Source organism: Arctopsyche grandis, chromosome 6 (assembly GCF_051622035.1).
Source record: "Arctopsyche grandis isolate Sample6627 chromosome 6, ASM5162203v2, whole genome shotgun sequence".
NCBI classification, from domain to species: domain Eukaryota; kingdom Metazoa; phylum Arthropoda; class Insecta; order Trichoptera; family Hydropsychidae; genus Arctopsyche; species Arctopsyche grandis.
Genome location: NC_135360.1, coordinates 10,034,869 through 10,049,133, shown reverse-complemented (window position 1 = coordinate 10,049,133; position 14,265 = coordinate 10,034,869). Strand labels below are relative to the sequence as shown.

The following is a 14,265-nucleotide window of genomic DNA, read 5'->3' as shown; positions in this document are numbered from 1 at the left end:
ACTGTTTGAATATAATTTCAATTTACCATCTATAAATTTATATACACTACCAGTTTAAAACCATAGTTGTCACTTTAGGGCAACATGTAATAGCACCATGGTAAAAATAAATTTAAAAAAAAATTGTTCTAATTAAAAAAATTAAACTGTACAACATTTGTGTAAATTGAAACACGGCTTTTGACTATGTACACATGTATATCAAATATACTCGGATTCGCCCAAATACGCAATAACAAGTTTCTAAATCATCAAGACTGTGATTTACCTGAACTGTAGAACATATAACGTAAGCAAAACCAAACGCCACTCCGATTGTAATCGTCTTTTGGTACATATAATCAGCTGCAAACATAAACACGATTTGTCCCGTGAAAGCCAGAGCCAATAACATCCTCGCTATTTTGGACGTCTGAGCTACAATTTGAAAAAAAAAAAAATGTAAAACACACAACGCTAAAGGTCTCATCACAAAAAACTAACGAGCGGCACTTACTTCCATAGAAGAGTACTCTCCATGGCCAATCCCAAACGCGGGTACCTTCCGGTAAAATTCCCGGTAGTGAACCGCGATGTAGCATCGTAGATATCCTAGACGCTTGCACTGATACCAAATTACCACCGATGCCGTTAACGATTGGTTGAAACACTACAAAACCACTGAAATTATCTACGGCTTGATCCAGAATCATACCCCCAAGCCTATAATAATAAAACAACAACATAAATTACATATTCAATCACAAATGTTTTTTTTTTTTAATTTATAAAACTACCAACCCACTGATGAAGAGTGCACTGATAACCGGCGTCCACCCCGTCGTCAACACTGGTTTAGTATATATATTATGAAGAACCACATAAATCCATACTGGTAAAATCAACAAATATAAACCTATAATGACACATGGTAACCAAATATTATCATCTGAAACAAAAATATGACATTTAATATCTAACCGAAGAATAGATTAGGTATTATAGTAAAGAAGAGAAAATAAAGTATGAATTAGGATGGAGTGCATTTGAGCGAATGAACACCGTTTATAAACCAAAAGATCCAATTTGTCCGAAGAAACAGATCTTCGATCAATGAGTTATGTCGGTGATGATGTATGGATGTGAAACTTGGACTCGGAGGAGTATGTATACTCGGCATAAGGAGGAGAGGTAGGAAATGGAATACGTAGGTGAGAAGTATGACAAGGGTAGTGGATATAGTGGATAGAGTATTGAATTGAAATTGGGTGGATCAGGTAGCTAGACAGGTAGTGAAGAAAAGAAGTGCTAGAATGGTACCCGAGAGAATGTAAAAGAGTGAAAGAAAGGCTGTAAGGAAGATGGGTAGATGAAATTTAAAAAAAAAGTGTGGGGTTATATGGATGAGAGTTGTGCAAAACAGAGACGAACGGAAGCGTGTAGGAGATTTTGGATTGCGAATGTTTGTAAATGATGATGATGATAATGAAGAGTGATTAATAAAAAAATACTATATTTACCTAACACTTTATACAAATATGACGCAGTAATTGATAGGACAGTTATCGAAACCACATCTCCGATCGAAGCTGCCAAAGGGGTAGCTACGTTGTCCGGATTCATCTTGAAGTTGTGCGATATTAATATCACACTTACAAGAACAAAATCTAAAATGAGAGATATATGTATCTATATTATACTAAATACTAAGTAGAAAATACCATGATAACTGACACATCTCTATCTCTATATACCGCAATGTGTATTTATAGAAAGCACAAATCGTAGTTATAAAACCAACTGAATCGATTTCAATGATGTTTTCTTAATAGGTTTTTCTGAGCTCTTTTTCCTATTACGCTATACATATTAACATTATAATAATGTAATACTGTGATTACTAACAAAATTAAATTAAAATTGTAAAATAGAAAATGATCAGTAGATCAATAGCTATTAATATATATATATATATATATATATATATATATATATATATATATATATATATATATATATATATATATATATATATATATATAAGATGTATTGTGAACACAATTTAGTAATAATAAAAAGCATTTAAAAATCAAATCAAAATAATGTTTTCTTCAGCATTTTGGAAATTTTCATGTGAAGATTTGTTGTTACATATGTATCTACATATATAAAAGATTTCAGATAACATAAAGGAATCAATTTATTTTATTGATTTTTCTCAATCAAAATGAAGAAATCTCAATGATATCACAAAATTATGTGTCTAAGTTTGTGTTAGATTGTATAATATTTAAAATCCTATCCTTACAAAATACGTAATAAAGATCTTACTACACTAATATAATCAAGATGAAAATAGTGTGTCTCATTGAGTATCAAATTTAAAACCCCGATTCACCTTACTATATTTGGCTATCCAAACCCTCCCCCTCTGTAATGTGTTTCAAAACATCCAACTTTTACTAAGCCAAAGCAAAGTAGTTATACATGTCAATATATATTTTATACAAAGAAACCACTCGAATTTATAACTTCACGGTGTCAGTTGTCTAAACGGTCATACTATCCTAAAGGTATTATATCATAAAGATTAAAATTTATTAATTTTACCCAAGACAAAACAGGTCGTGGTCGCTGTAAATACAGCTGCTGATGTGAGCAACAATGCATTATTTATACTGAATTCTTGATCAATTATTGCATTAACTGCGATAGCGAAAACCGCTACGATAATTGCAGCAACAATTGCTTGGACCTATGAAAAAACCACACATAACCTTTAATATAAGTAATACTAAAAATTTCATGCATGATTATATTTTATATGTACATATATAAATGTAGATCAATTTTCATCACAGGCCGATTTTGCTATAGATACTTACTTTTAATGATCCTAAAGAATATGTAGCTCATGTTTGCATACATCCAGTGGCGTAGCGAGGGGAAATGCCGCCCGGGGCACACTATTTTTTTGTCATAAATGACACTTGCACATTCACGGTTGGGCCCAAATTTGTCGCAACATTATTGATTTCAAATACAAAGCCTAAAAAGACTGCACGTTTGACAGACGGATTACGAAGAGCCAGCAACGTAGCTCAGTGGTAAGTGTATAATGCTAACTACTGAGGAGTCACGGGTTCGATCCCTGACCGGGTGTTGCTGGCCAGACCTTGGATATATGTCGATCATTTCCTATCAGAGTTTGCTATTTTATCCGATTTTGTTGTTGAAACGCCTCTTACCAAATTGGCCACCATCATTATTCGAATATAATTTCAAATGTATGATAGTAATATTATAAATTTATACATAGTTCATATGTACAAATTTTGTCATTTGCCTTGGATGACCCGTAATGGCACCATAGTAAATATAAATTTAAAAAATAAATAAACCTACATGTTTTTGGCGAATTTCGTCGACTAATTCGTCACCCACTCACATTATACTTTTCGAAGTGAACCAAATTTACTACAAAATATGACAAAAAATGATATTTTGTAGCAAATATTTTTCCTTCACGGCGCCCCTAAAATTAGTGCGCCCGGGGTATCGATACCTCCGTCGCCCCCTCCCCCTTTGTTACGCCACTGCATACATCACAAACTTTTACATGCTTACACTTGCATTAATATAGTCAGGCTATTGATGACGAAAAATGATCAATATTTGTTAGAAAATATATAAAAAAAAAAGAAACAAACCTGGACAAGAGAGATATTTCCAACGACCATAGTTGTGATTTCTTTAACCGATGTCATCTTACCGAGGTTAGCCTGGGTTGACAGTCTTGAAGCTAAGCACATATCTAAATTACCTGAAAATAATTTTATAAAAATTTAATAATCATAATAACACAATTGCAGAAAACTTTTAAATTGAATAATTAGTCAAATTAAACACAATCTAGCATGTGAAAAAATAACAATAAAATTAATAAGAAAATGATGAGATAAGGCAAATAGTGGATTTAATCAAAAATTTTATAGTACAATAAACCAATTATTCAGAGGCAAATATTGACACACCGAAAGTCACAAGCAATTGAAAATGATTAGTCTGACCCAGTTAAATCGGAAAAAATCTTATCGGTGAGAGGAATACTTGAGAAAAATGGGATGATCATATAATCACAGATGTATGATGCAATCCATTATTATTTTTCACATACCTTTTAGGCCTGATAAAGATGGTACTAGCACAAAAATGGCGGACACATTTTTGAAGACGTCCCATTCCTGAAAAAACAATATATATGTAGTGTAATATATATGTAGATAGAGACTATGTGACAATCGTAAGGAATTTTTATATTATAAATCATATGATGGAGCGTTGCAAAGATAAGATATATAATTTTTGCATTATTAATATTTAAAATTACAATGACGATGAGTCATAATGCATCGGAATCCAATTAAGTACTTGAAGAATTAATACCTGAACGTGTCCTAGTACGAGGCCAGCCCCGATCGTTCCAATTCCGGCTATAAAAAATGGTACTGCCACTTGAATCAATGTGCTCCACCATTTTTCTTCTTTTTTCTGCAAATAAATTCAATCGTAATGTACACATTGTTAACTTTTGATTACATCGAGTATTAAAAGATTACATAGCAATGTAATGTCTGCAAATTAGACTGCGTATTAGAACGATAACGGTAAAAAATCTCTGAATTAGGCTAGAGCTAACATTCATTGTTTATCAAGTGTTTCGAGATTAAAATATTAACAAATAAACGTCTGCGTTATTCGAATTGATTGTTTTATCAATTTGACGAAAATTTTTCTTCGCCTGTTAATGAATAGTTAATGACTTAACTGCCTCCATTTTCATAATTCATCGATTACTATGAAAAAATGTGTAATGCGTGTAGGCACAAAGCAAAAAGTAAACACAAAACAAATGTCAATCGTCGAATGATGTTTCTCGGGAAATTTTCGAACATTGGCTGGCAACAATACAGAGAAAACAAATTTACAGATGATTTTAACAGTCGTTCGCTTAAGACGATTTACATGACAAAAGCGGCTTATTCACACACAACTCGGGCACAAACTGTCGTTGTTTAAAAATTAAAAAGTTTCCACAAGCTATTGAATATATACATATGTACATATTGTAGGAGTGATTCATCTATGCTCCGATATACATCGGCAAATACGTATATATTTTGAAAAAATTAGAAACTTTACACCGTTGAAAGAAAAAGCCAACTCGTTAAAAATTCTACTCGAGCAAACTATTATAAAATAAATTGGACAGCGGCCATACAAGACGTGTTTAATATCCTCTACTTTTCCTGCCAAGCTTATGTATAATATGTAATTACACATGTGTATAACCTATACATCATTTAAAAATACAAAGTTAATGTACATACGTATATGATGCTATAATGATACAAAAAAAAATTAAGGCATAAACGCAGAGTTGAATTGCAGACAAACATCATTTGACATCAGAGCTAGGCATTCATCGCCAGGATGTCGAATATTTTCATAATTGTAAAAACCATTAAAAAAATTATCTTACACAAATGTAAACAATGATGGAACATTAGCAAACACGTTATAAAATTAAGCATCCACTAGATTCAAATACCAAATTTGTGTGCAATTTCCTTTTGCATTGTACAAAAATGATTCACGGAGCTGTGATGACAATCATATGGGTTAGTTATAACCATAAGGCAAAGCTGCTTTATGGATTTCAATAAAGATTAATCTCAATATTGTCATTTGCATAAAAATCTAGGCCATTTTTCTATTCATAGTAAAATATCGTATAAATAAAAACAATTGAATGACATTTTTATTTTACATTAAAAAATAAAATAAACAAAAGATAACTTATTTCCAAACAAAAGAAACCGATTTCAAATGAATGCAAAAAAATGTTAATAATTTAACTTCCTCTAATTAGATTATTGCAAAAATGAGCCAACCCATATGTATAACATTGAATTGGACAATCGCAATCTCATGCAATTTTGCCCACAATATACAATTCAATATTTGCTTTCATGATCGTTTCCTATCAGAGTTTGTCAATCTATCTGATTTTTCATTGAGACGGTTCCAACAAATTGGCAACCTTATCCATTTTCTCACAAATCTAGAGTTTTCAGCATTCTCGGATTTCGCTGAATTGTATTTACTGAATTTCACTGAATTGTTTAAAAAATGCGGCAAATTTACATATTAGACCATAGATGTCTCTATGGATGTAATTGATATGTATTTACTTTGTATAATAATACTCGTATCAAATGTACAATGTTTCTGGCCAGGGAGGCGTATTGGGGTTACCTGTTTGGTTTTCCTGGTATAAATAAATAAATATTGCACCAAGTACAAACATTATTCCATATGAGTTGGATCTTTTTGCAGAATTACGTTAATTTAAGGCGAGTGACCTGATTTTCAAGGCTAGATCCATATATTATATATCTGAGAGAATATTTACAAAGACTCTTTACTATGTAAAGTCGGCCTCCGAGTCGTATACAAATGCAAAGCCCAAATATGAACACAGCCCTGTGCAAACATCGACGGACAAAACAGCAATGTATACACATGCTGCATGTGCAGCTGAAAGACAAAGAATTTCCGTCGAAAAGTCTTCGAATCGTTTGATCTTTACAGCTTTGGCCTAGCCGACGGAGCCGTGAACCTCGCACTGAAGGTTGATAGGAAGTAGTGCGGGCAATTATTGTTCGTTTGGAATGATTTCAGATGCTGGACGCGTCGCATCTCCGACGTTTATTGCCGTATTTGTGAATTGGGCACGTTTGTGGTGTTGCTTACCGGTCTTTGGATGTCATCGTCGGGTACTTTATTGTTTTCCAAGTCGCCGTTGACAGTCGCGCTGGTCGTCGCGGAGTTTAGCGACACCATGTCCAAAGTGGAACTGCTACCTTTATCATCTGAAACCATCAAAAGAGACACGTTTGAAATTGACAATAATCTCGCTCGATTAAGTTACACCGGCCGACTTTCAGTCGACGGGTAACTTTAGCTGAAGCAATGCCAGCTAACGAGTGTAATGCAGAAGTGTGCAATGTACGGAAACGTCAAGGTTGAAGATCTATTAGCTTCAATTGCCAGAACCGTTCAAGACTATGCCACAAATGTGCGGAAAAGTATGGAGTTCTTAAAAATTGGTAATTGGATTATTAGTCACATTACGATCGCCCAAAAGACAATTTTTGCCATGAAAATCGCGAATATGGAATATTTGGCACTTGAGTTCTCGTTAGTATGATAGTTATCGTTAGTATGCTGGACTTTTCGGCTGCCAGATGTTCCGTTATAGAGATTTTAGTGACTTTTGGGCGAGCGCTTTGTGACCAATAATCACCGAACCCTAAAAATTTATGAAATATTTGACTCATTCGAAATTAACCTGTCACTATCATTTTGACCGGATTTAAATATTATCAAGTACACATGAACGAAGAAATGCACAGTGGGCGTTTTAGCTGAAGTATAACATAATATGAATTACAGTCTGTTCAGGTTTTTTTGACTCATCAACATTTTAACAATGTGTGTAATACAATACTATAAGTCGGTTTACATGGCATTTATTGAAGTTAGCGGTGTGTTTCTATACACAGGTTCTTTATAGGTTGAGATAAACTACTACTACTACTATTGTTTATTAAGATTTTCATTTTGGAATAAAATAATTAAAGCATAACATATTTTATATTCTTTTTACATAGATATACATACCAGGAAGGCCTACCAGGTAAACCCTAATGCGCCTTCCTAGACAATTAATTACATTACAGCATTTTTTTTTATATAAACTGCTGTATTTCGAGGGGCTGAAGAACAAATTATCAATTAATTAATCCGTAGAGAGATGGATTTAGACTTGTACATAATTTTTTAGATAATTGTACCTATACATAAATCAAATTCAGATATTTATGACATAGCGTGTTGGATGGTTTTTGCCAATTTGATGGAGGAACCGTTTCAACAATGAAATCAGATAAATTGGCAAACTCTGATAGGAAACGATCGACTTGGAGTCACAAATATCTAAGTCGATATACATATGTATGTGTACTTTATTTTTTATTGGCTTTTTGAAGGTAATGGAAAAGAAAAAAGGCTCTTGAAAACATTTATCAGCAATTTCCAATATGTAATTGTAGATCGATACAACGAATACGTGGATGAAAAAAATCCGTAATTTTTTTTACGGAACTAGAGTATCAATCGAGGCAGAAAAAAACCAACAAACTCCGATAGGAAGAACTGAAAATGCCATAATTATTATGCAATCGAATACAATTACGCACGTGAACGAACTTTCGATTCGTCAATGGGGGAAATCTATGTATCTGAGGAAGCGAGCAATGAATTTTGATGGTGTTGACGATGGGTGTTAAATTCAAATCGTGTAAAACGAAATAAGATCTTGAAAAACCCCGTTGTGTTTGGGCCTTCACGTGTGCGTCTACGCTTGGGTGTAATTTATCCACAAAGTTACCGAGGCATTGATATTCAGACGGTGCACGTACCATAATGAGGAGCACCAGACGAACGTCATTGACGTCATTGGAAATTCAGGAGATTTAAAAACATTCGCGAAAAACCCAGTCGAAGTACTCGGAAACTTATGTATGTATAATTTTGCAAATGTATTCCAAAATGATGAAAACCAGTACATACATATGTATGTATGTGTTGCGTACGGGTGGGTTCAGGATCTAAATGACAGGCCAAAGTCACTTCACAGCATTTATTCAACGATTCGCCACTCACTTCGGAATATTTGATCTACCGTGTGTACCTCCTATTAAAGGACAAGTTGCACAGCACAGCCTCCGCGATCAGTTAGCGTGTCCATTGTCTGGACACATACGGGTACCCATTGTTAGGCACGAGCTCAAACAGGTCTGTCAGAACTCCTGCGTGTCCATAGTCTGGGCACTTACGGGTCCCGTTAGCCTAATCCGAGGTGTCTATTGTCTATGCCAGCGGTTTCCAAACTTTATGCGACTACGCCTCCCTTTTTTTTCCGCGCCTCCCTTCATTTTATTTTTTAATAGATATAATAATATAAACACGTTTTAAATAATAAAATTTTATTTAAAAATAATGAACAGAATAATAAAAAGGTTTTGCTATAACATACATTTATACGAACACGTATATTTATTTTTATATTAAATTACTAATGAAACTACATCTACCACATCAAAATTTAATGCGAAGGGTGTTTTTGTTTATTGGCACAAAGTTTATCAAATCTTGGGGGCAATATGGAGAGTGCCACTCGTAATTCCTTTTCGACTATTAACCTGGCTCGATATTTGGTTTTCATTGCAGCTAGTGCCGAAAAGCCCGTTTCAACGTTACAAACGATAGAAGCATTTGCATTGCTTTGCAATAAAAAGATTCATACTCTCCACTAAGATTCATCCAAAATTTAATTATGGTTTCATTTTGAAACTTTCGTTGTAGTGAGCTATCGCTTTTTCTTTTTCGATGGTTGTCAGCTCGAATTCGTCTTCTTCATTGTACATAGTTAAATGGAATGGATGTCTTTGAAATAATTGGAAAAATGCGGCACTAAAACATCTAAGTGGTCAATAAAAACATTTTTACTTGCTTCGATATTGGCTGTGGCCCAGAAATCTTTGGAAAGTGAAAACATATCCAACTCATTATTTTGTAAATTTGATTTCCATAACTTTTTAATGAAAGCTTTTACTTTGTCTTTTTGAAAAAGTAGATGTATTTGTGATCCCCGCATTGATTTATTTAAACCGCTCAATTTTCCAAAAATTTTAACCAAATTGGCAAATTTAACAATAAAATTATCGTTCGACCACAAATGTGCTTCTTCATGTTGGTTTTCTTCGAGAAAGGTTGCTAATTAAATGTGTATATAAAAATGAAAGAAAAATAAACATTCATGCATTGAATTTTTACTGTTAAGCTACGATATGAAGTTTTATTTATTTGTTGATATTATGGTATGAAAATTATTTTTTTATTAAAAAGTTTTGGCGCCTACCCTGGCAATAGTCCGCGCCTCCCCAGGGAGGCGCGCCTCCCAGTTTGGAAACCGCTGGTCTATGCACAAATTCCATCTCTATCTCATGTTCCCACATTATATATGTACATGTTACAATCACAGTATTCACTCTGGTTTGTACTAGTTTGTTCATATATATAAACTATAGTTTTAGTTTAAGTGTTAAAATTCAACAGCCGTCTTCAAATAGATTCCCACGAGATGTCGTATGAAACTTTTAAATGTCAAAAATTGTCAAGAGTTTTTAAAATGGGAAATCCTGAAGAAACCGCATTACAACGTTGCTATAATTACCATATACACTGATCTTTGAAACATTTTAACCCAGATACATACACGAGACAGAGAATGGTGCAAACGAAACTTTTACCAAATGAAACTCTTAACTTTTTTTTTTAGTCAAAACTTTTGAACTGTCAAAAAGTCATGCATTTGAAATGGGAAATCCCATTACAACGTCGCAATAGTTCCTGTTTCCGCTAATATTAAAAATATTGCAACCCACGATAAGCATACACATACATAGAGGATTGGACGATTGAGAATACTTATTATGCCTAATAATTTTTGCATGAACAAACCAGTTCGTTTGTCAATTTGTTCTTTTGTGTACACTAAAACTGACTAGATTGGTTCGTGAATAAACAAATTAGTATGTGCATGAACGAACGAGATGTACACTTAGACTACAACATATAAAATAGCTAACTCGAAACTCGATCGTTTTTTTATAAATAGTATTACGACATTTTAATATATTTTTAGTTACTTGTAAATTTGTTTTGTTATCTTTTAGAAAAATCAATGCTTTTCAGGTTATCTTTTAGATTGCTAGTTGAACACCTTTGTGTAAAACTTTTCAAACCACTATTGTGAAAATAAAAATAACAATTTGTCCTACAAAGAAACAGAGCAAGAGAAAAGGTTGAAAATAGTGAACCATTTTTTGTGGGTTAAATTTAATTTAATTAAGCCAGCAGCATAGCGCGATCGTTAAGCTTCTGCCTAACACCAAGAGGCACCGGGTTCGATCCCATGAACTGACCTCGATAGAAAATAATTTTTCTGTATATCTGTTGTGCTGCTGGTCAGACTCCAGGTCGATCGATTCCTATAAGAGTTTGCCAATTTTTCTCTGATTTCATTGTTGAAACGGTTCCCGATTAAAAATTGACTAAAATACTTCGTACCTACTATGTCACCACTATTCGAGTATGATTAATAAACAATAAAATGTATGTACAATTCATAGATGTCTCGTTAATTTGCGAGTTTTCAGTGTCTCGTATTGTATGCTGTAGGTATTGTTTGTAATTGGCCAGGAAGACGCATTGGGGTTTACCTGTAAGGCCTTCCTGGTATACAATGTAATAAATAAATAAATCATCCTGGCCCCCTATATCAGGTAATGACCAGAGTCGGCGCTCAGCGTGCAAAATGGGTTCACTATCGTCAATTTCAATTGTTAACCTTTTTTTTACTATCTAGCTTTCGATAATAAGCAAACCCTCTTTCCTGGTAAATAGCACTGTCGCGCCGAAGCTTATACAAATAAATTCTTAAAAAAATTGTTCGCAAGCAATTTCCGAGTAAAGATCCGCAAAGAGATGACGAACAATCTTTCAGGAAATGTTTACCAACAAGTGAGCGACGGAACGAGCAGCTTTGTTATCGCGCTCGAGCTTTTGATAAGACATCTTATCTCTTATCTCTCTCTGGCACGAGCCGTAAGCCAGAGCTAGAGCGAGACGGGTTTAATAAGCGTGCGTGCATTTCCTGTGAGTGAAAATCAGTCACTTTATGACAGACTGCGTCGCGGATCAAATCAGTTTACGACTTTTAATTGGGCATTAAAACAATTAAGCGACATGTGTACTGTATGTATTTTGATAAGCCGAGAAAACACAAATGCCGACACAACAGAGTTAATGCCCTCTTCGGATTGAGTCGCAATCTGAAGGAATTCTGATGCATCGTGATAGAAACGTGCAATGAATCGACTCCATCGTATGCACATACATAGTTGCAGTACTTTACTAGCATAGACATGCAACATATGTACACATGTGTACATTAGATAATTTGTTTGTTTCATCAACCGGACTGCAAACATTTTCTTAATTTCGTCAGAGCGTTTTTGACCTTCCCTGTTTCCTTGTACATTCTCTCAGGTGCCGTTTGAGCAATTCTTCCGCACATCTTTCATCCACTTGGTTATGTAATTCAATGTTCGCCGTAATTTCCAGCTAGAAGGTTGCATTAAGCATATGTAAACTCGTCTTTTCCTGAAGTTTTGAAATGCTGCTCAGTTAATTTCCACGAAATTACAGCTTCAGATAAAATTTTACCATGAAGTATAACAAGATGAAAAATCAAAAGCTAATATAATAAACTACATTTTATACAAAACTTAGCACAGATAAAGCATGTCACGTGTACTGAACACTAGTCTGACTATTCTTAAGCACATTTTATACATAAAAAAATTGCATATAAAATCTGACAATATATGTAAAAATGGGTACCATTTATCGGCCCGGCAAAATAGCCCAAATTTCCAGACAAATTAGATATTTATCACGACATAATATGCAAATGACCATATATATAAAATAGCTCGCACGACCGACTCGGGGTCCGCCCGGTAAATCAAACGTCAAATGGGTTGCCAGTAACGAAAATAAAATTTTACAAAAATAAATACCGACTTATTACCGATCTTAAATTAATAAAACCAACCCTAACTTAACCTAACTATAAATAAATAAGTGTTGACTGCTAAGATACTACGGTGTGTTTGGATGGATATTACGATGTGTGAGAGTGGGAATGGACAGGAGCAGGGCGATGCGCTATCATCCAACTGTCAAAAAATATAATTTCACTGATAGGGGCCAATGAAATTGTAATTGGATATGATTTCACTGAACTATACCCCGTGAAAATTTAACCGGTTATGATTTCACTGAAACGTCAAATTTGATTTTTGTTACTGTCAAACCATTTGACGTTTGATTTATCGAGCGGACCCCGAGTGGGTCGTGCGAGCTATTTTATATATATGGTCATTTGCATATTATGTCGTGATAAATATCTAATTTGTCGTGCGAACTATTTTAGAATTAGTTAATTTGACATTAAATGTCGTTTTGACATATGTCTTGTAATTTATATATATATAAAAATTGATCTATACTAATAAAGCTTGAACTATACTAGCACACTATCAATGGCGTAAAACGGGGGGGGGGGGGAAGTATTGATGCCCCGGGTGCACCAGATTTGGGGGCAATATATGTATATAAATATTTCGAATTCAGTAACATTTCCAATATTGCAAAAGCTAACAAATTATAAAATGAAATACGCTAATCTTTATTTTACACTTTCGCCATTTCCTCGCTTTGAGGCCCAGATAAACTGAGAGATACAGACAGGGAACAAACAAATGTGTTTTATTACAAACATTAGGATCAAGCGCACCCAAGAAACGCCGTGTCGAACATTTCCATTTATATGTACTTTTTACTTACAAATATTAGTACATATTATGTACGTAGCAAAACGGAGAAAATACCATAGATACAAAAGAGCCAATACAGGGTTATTACGTCCACGACGATTTGCATAAATATAGATATAGCGTAGTGAATAAAATTAACCTTGCGCGAAAAAAATCGATCAGACAAGACTCCGCAGTATCACCAATGTCGCGGTTATCGTTAAACTATTCAGTTATTTAACATTGTAGCTAAAATTACAATATGCATAACTGCACATGAAAAGAATTTCATTGTCGCGAATTAGCATGCGTATGTGTGTAATGCGATTCCTTATTTTTTTAAAGAAGTGCATATGAAAGATAGGTTTCAAGAACTCAACCAACCACTTAAATAATCGCGAATATGTTTCAAAAATTATCTCTGGATAGCTCATAAGTCTCATGGTCATTAGGGCAATGGCAAATTGCAATACACGTTCCAACAGTTTTTAATGCGAGAGCAATAAAAAAAATCTACTAAGTTAACAATAGCCATATAACGCCTCAAAAGCAAATTGCTCTAATGACTGAGCATCTTATCCACCGGTCCTTATTCATAACCAGAGATCACCTCACAAGTTGCTTTTGCCCACAAAAAATGGTCCACTATTGCCAATAACTATTGCCCTACAAAACAAGAGAGCAAAATAAACAAGGTTGACAATAGTGAACCATT

The 14,265-nt window shown here is 34.1% G+C and overlaps 1 protein-coding gene across 3 annotated transcripts in view; it reads right to left on the bottom strand.

Moving 5' to 3' along the window:
• Positions 1-14,265, bottom strand: part of LOC143912819 (solute carrier family 41 member 2-like) — a 51,620-nt gene that overhangs the window by 1,655 nt on the left and 35,700 nt on the right. For all 3 annotated transcript variants that reach the window (XM_077432241.1, XM_077432239.1, XM_077432240.1), the window contains exons 3-11: positions 6,796-6,914; positions 4,426-4,530; positions 4,157-4,223; positions 3,690-3,802; positions 2,590-2,734; positions 1,500-1,646; positions 781-928; positions 497-702; positions 269-417 (exon numbers count right to left, since the gene is read on the bottom strand). In XM_077432241.1, the coding sequence (XP_077288367.1) occupies positions 269-417; positions 497-702; positions 781-928; positions 1,500-1,646; positions 2,590-2,734; positions 3,690-3,802; positions 4,157-4,223; positions 4,426-4,530; positions 6,796-6,914 (1,199 nt within the window). The remainder of the gene's footprint in view (positions 1-268; positions 418-496; positions 703-780; positions 929-1,499; positions 1,647-2,589; positions 2,735-3,689; positions 3,803-4,156; positions 4,224-4,425; positions 4,531-6,795; positions 6,915-14,265) is intronic.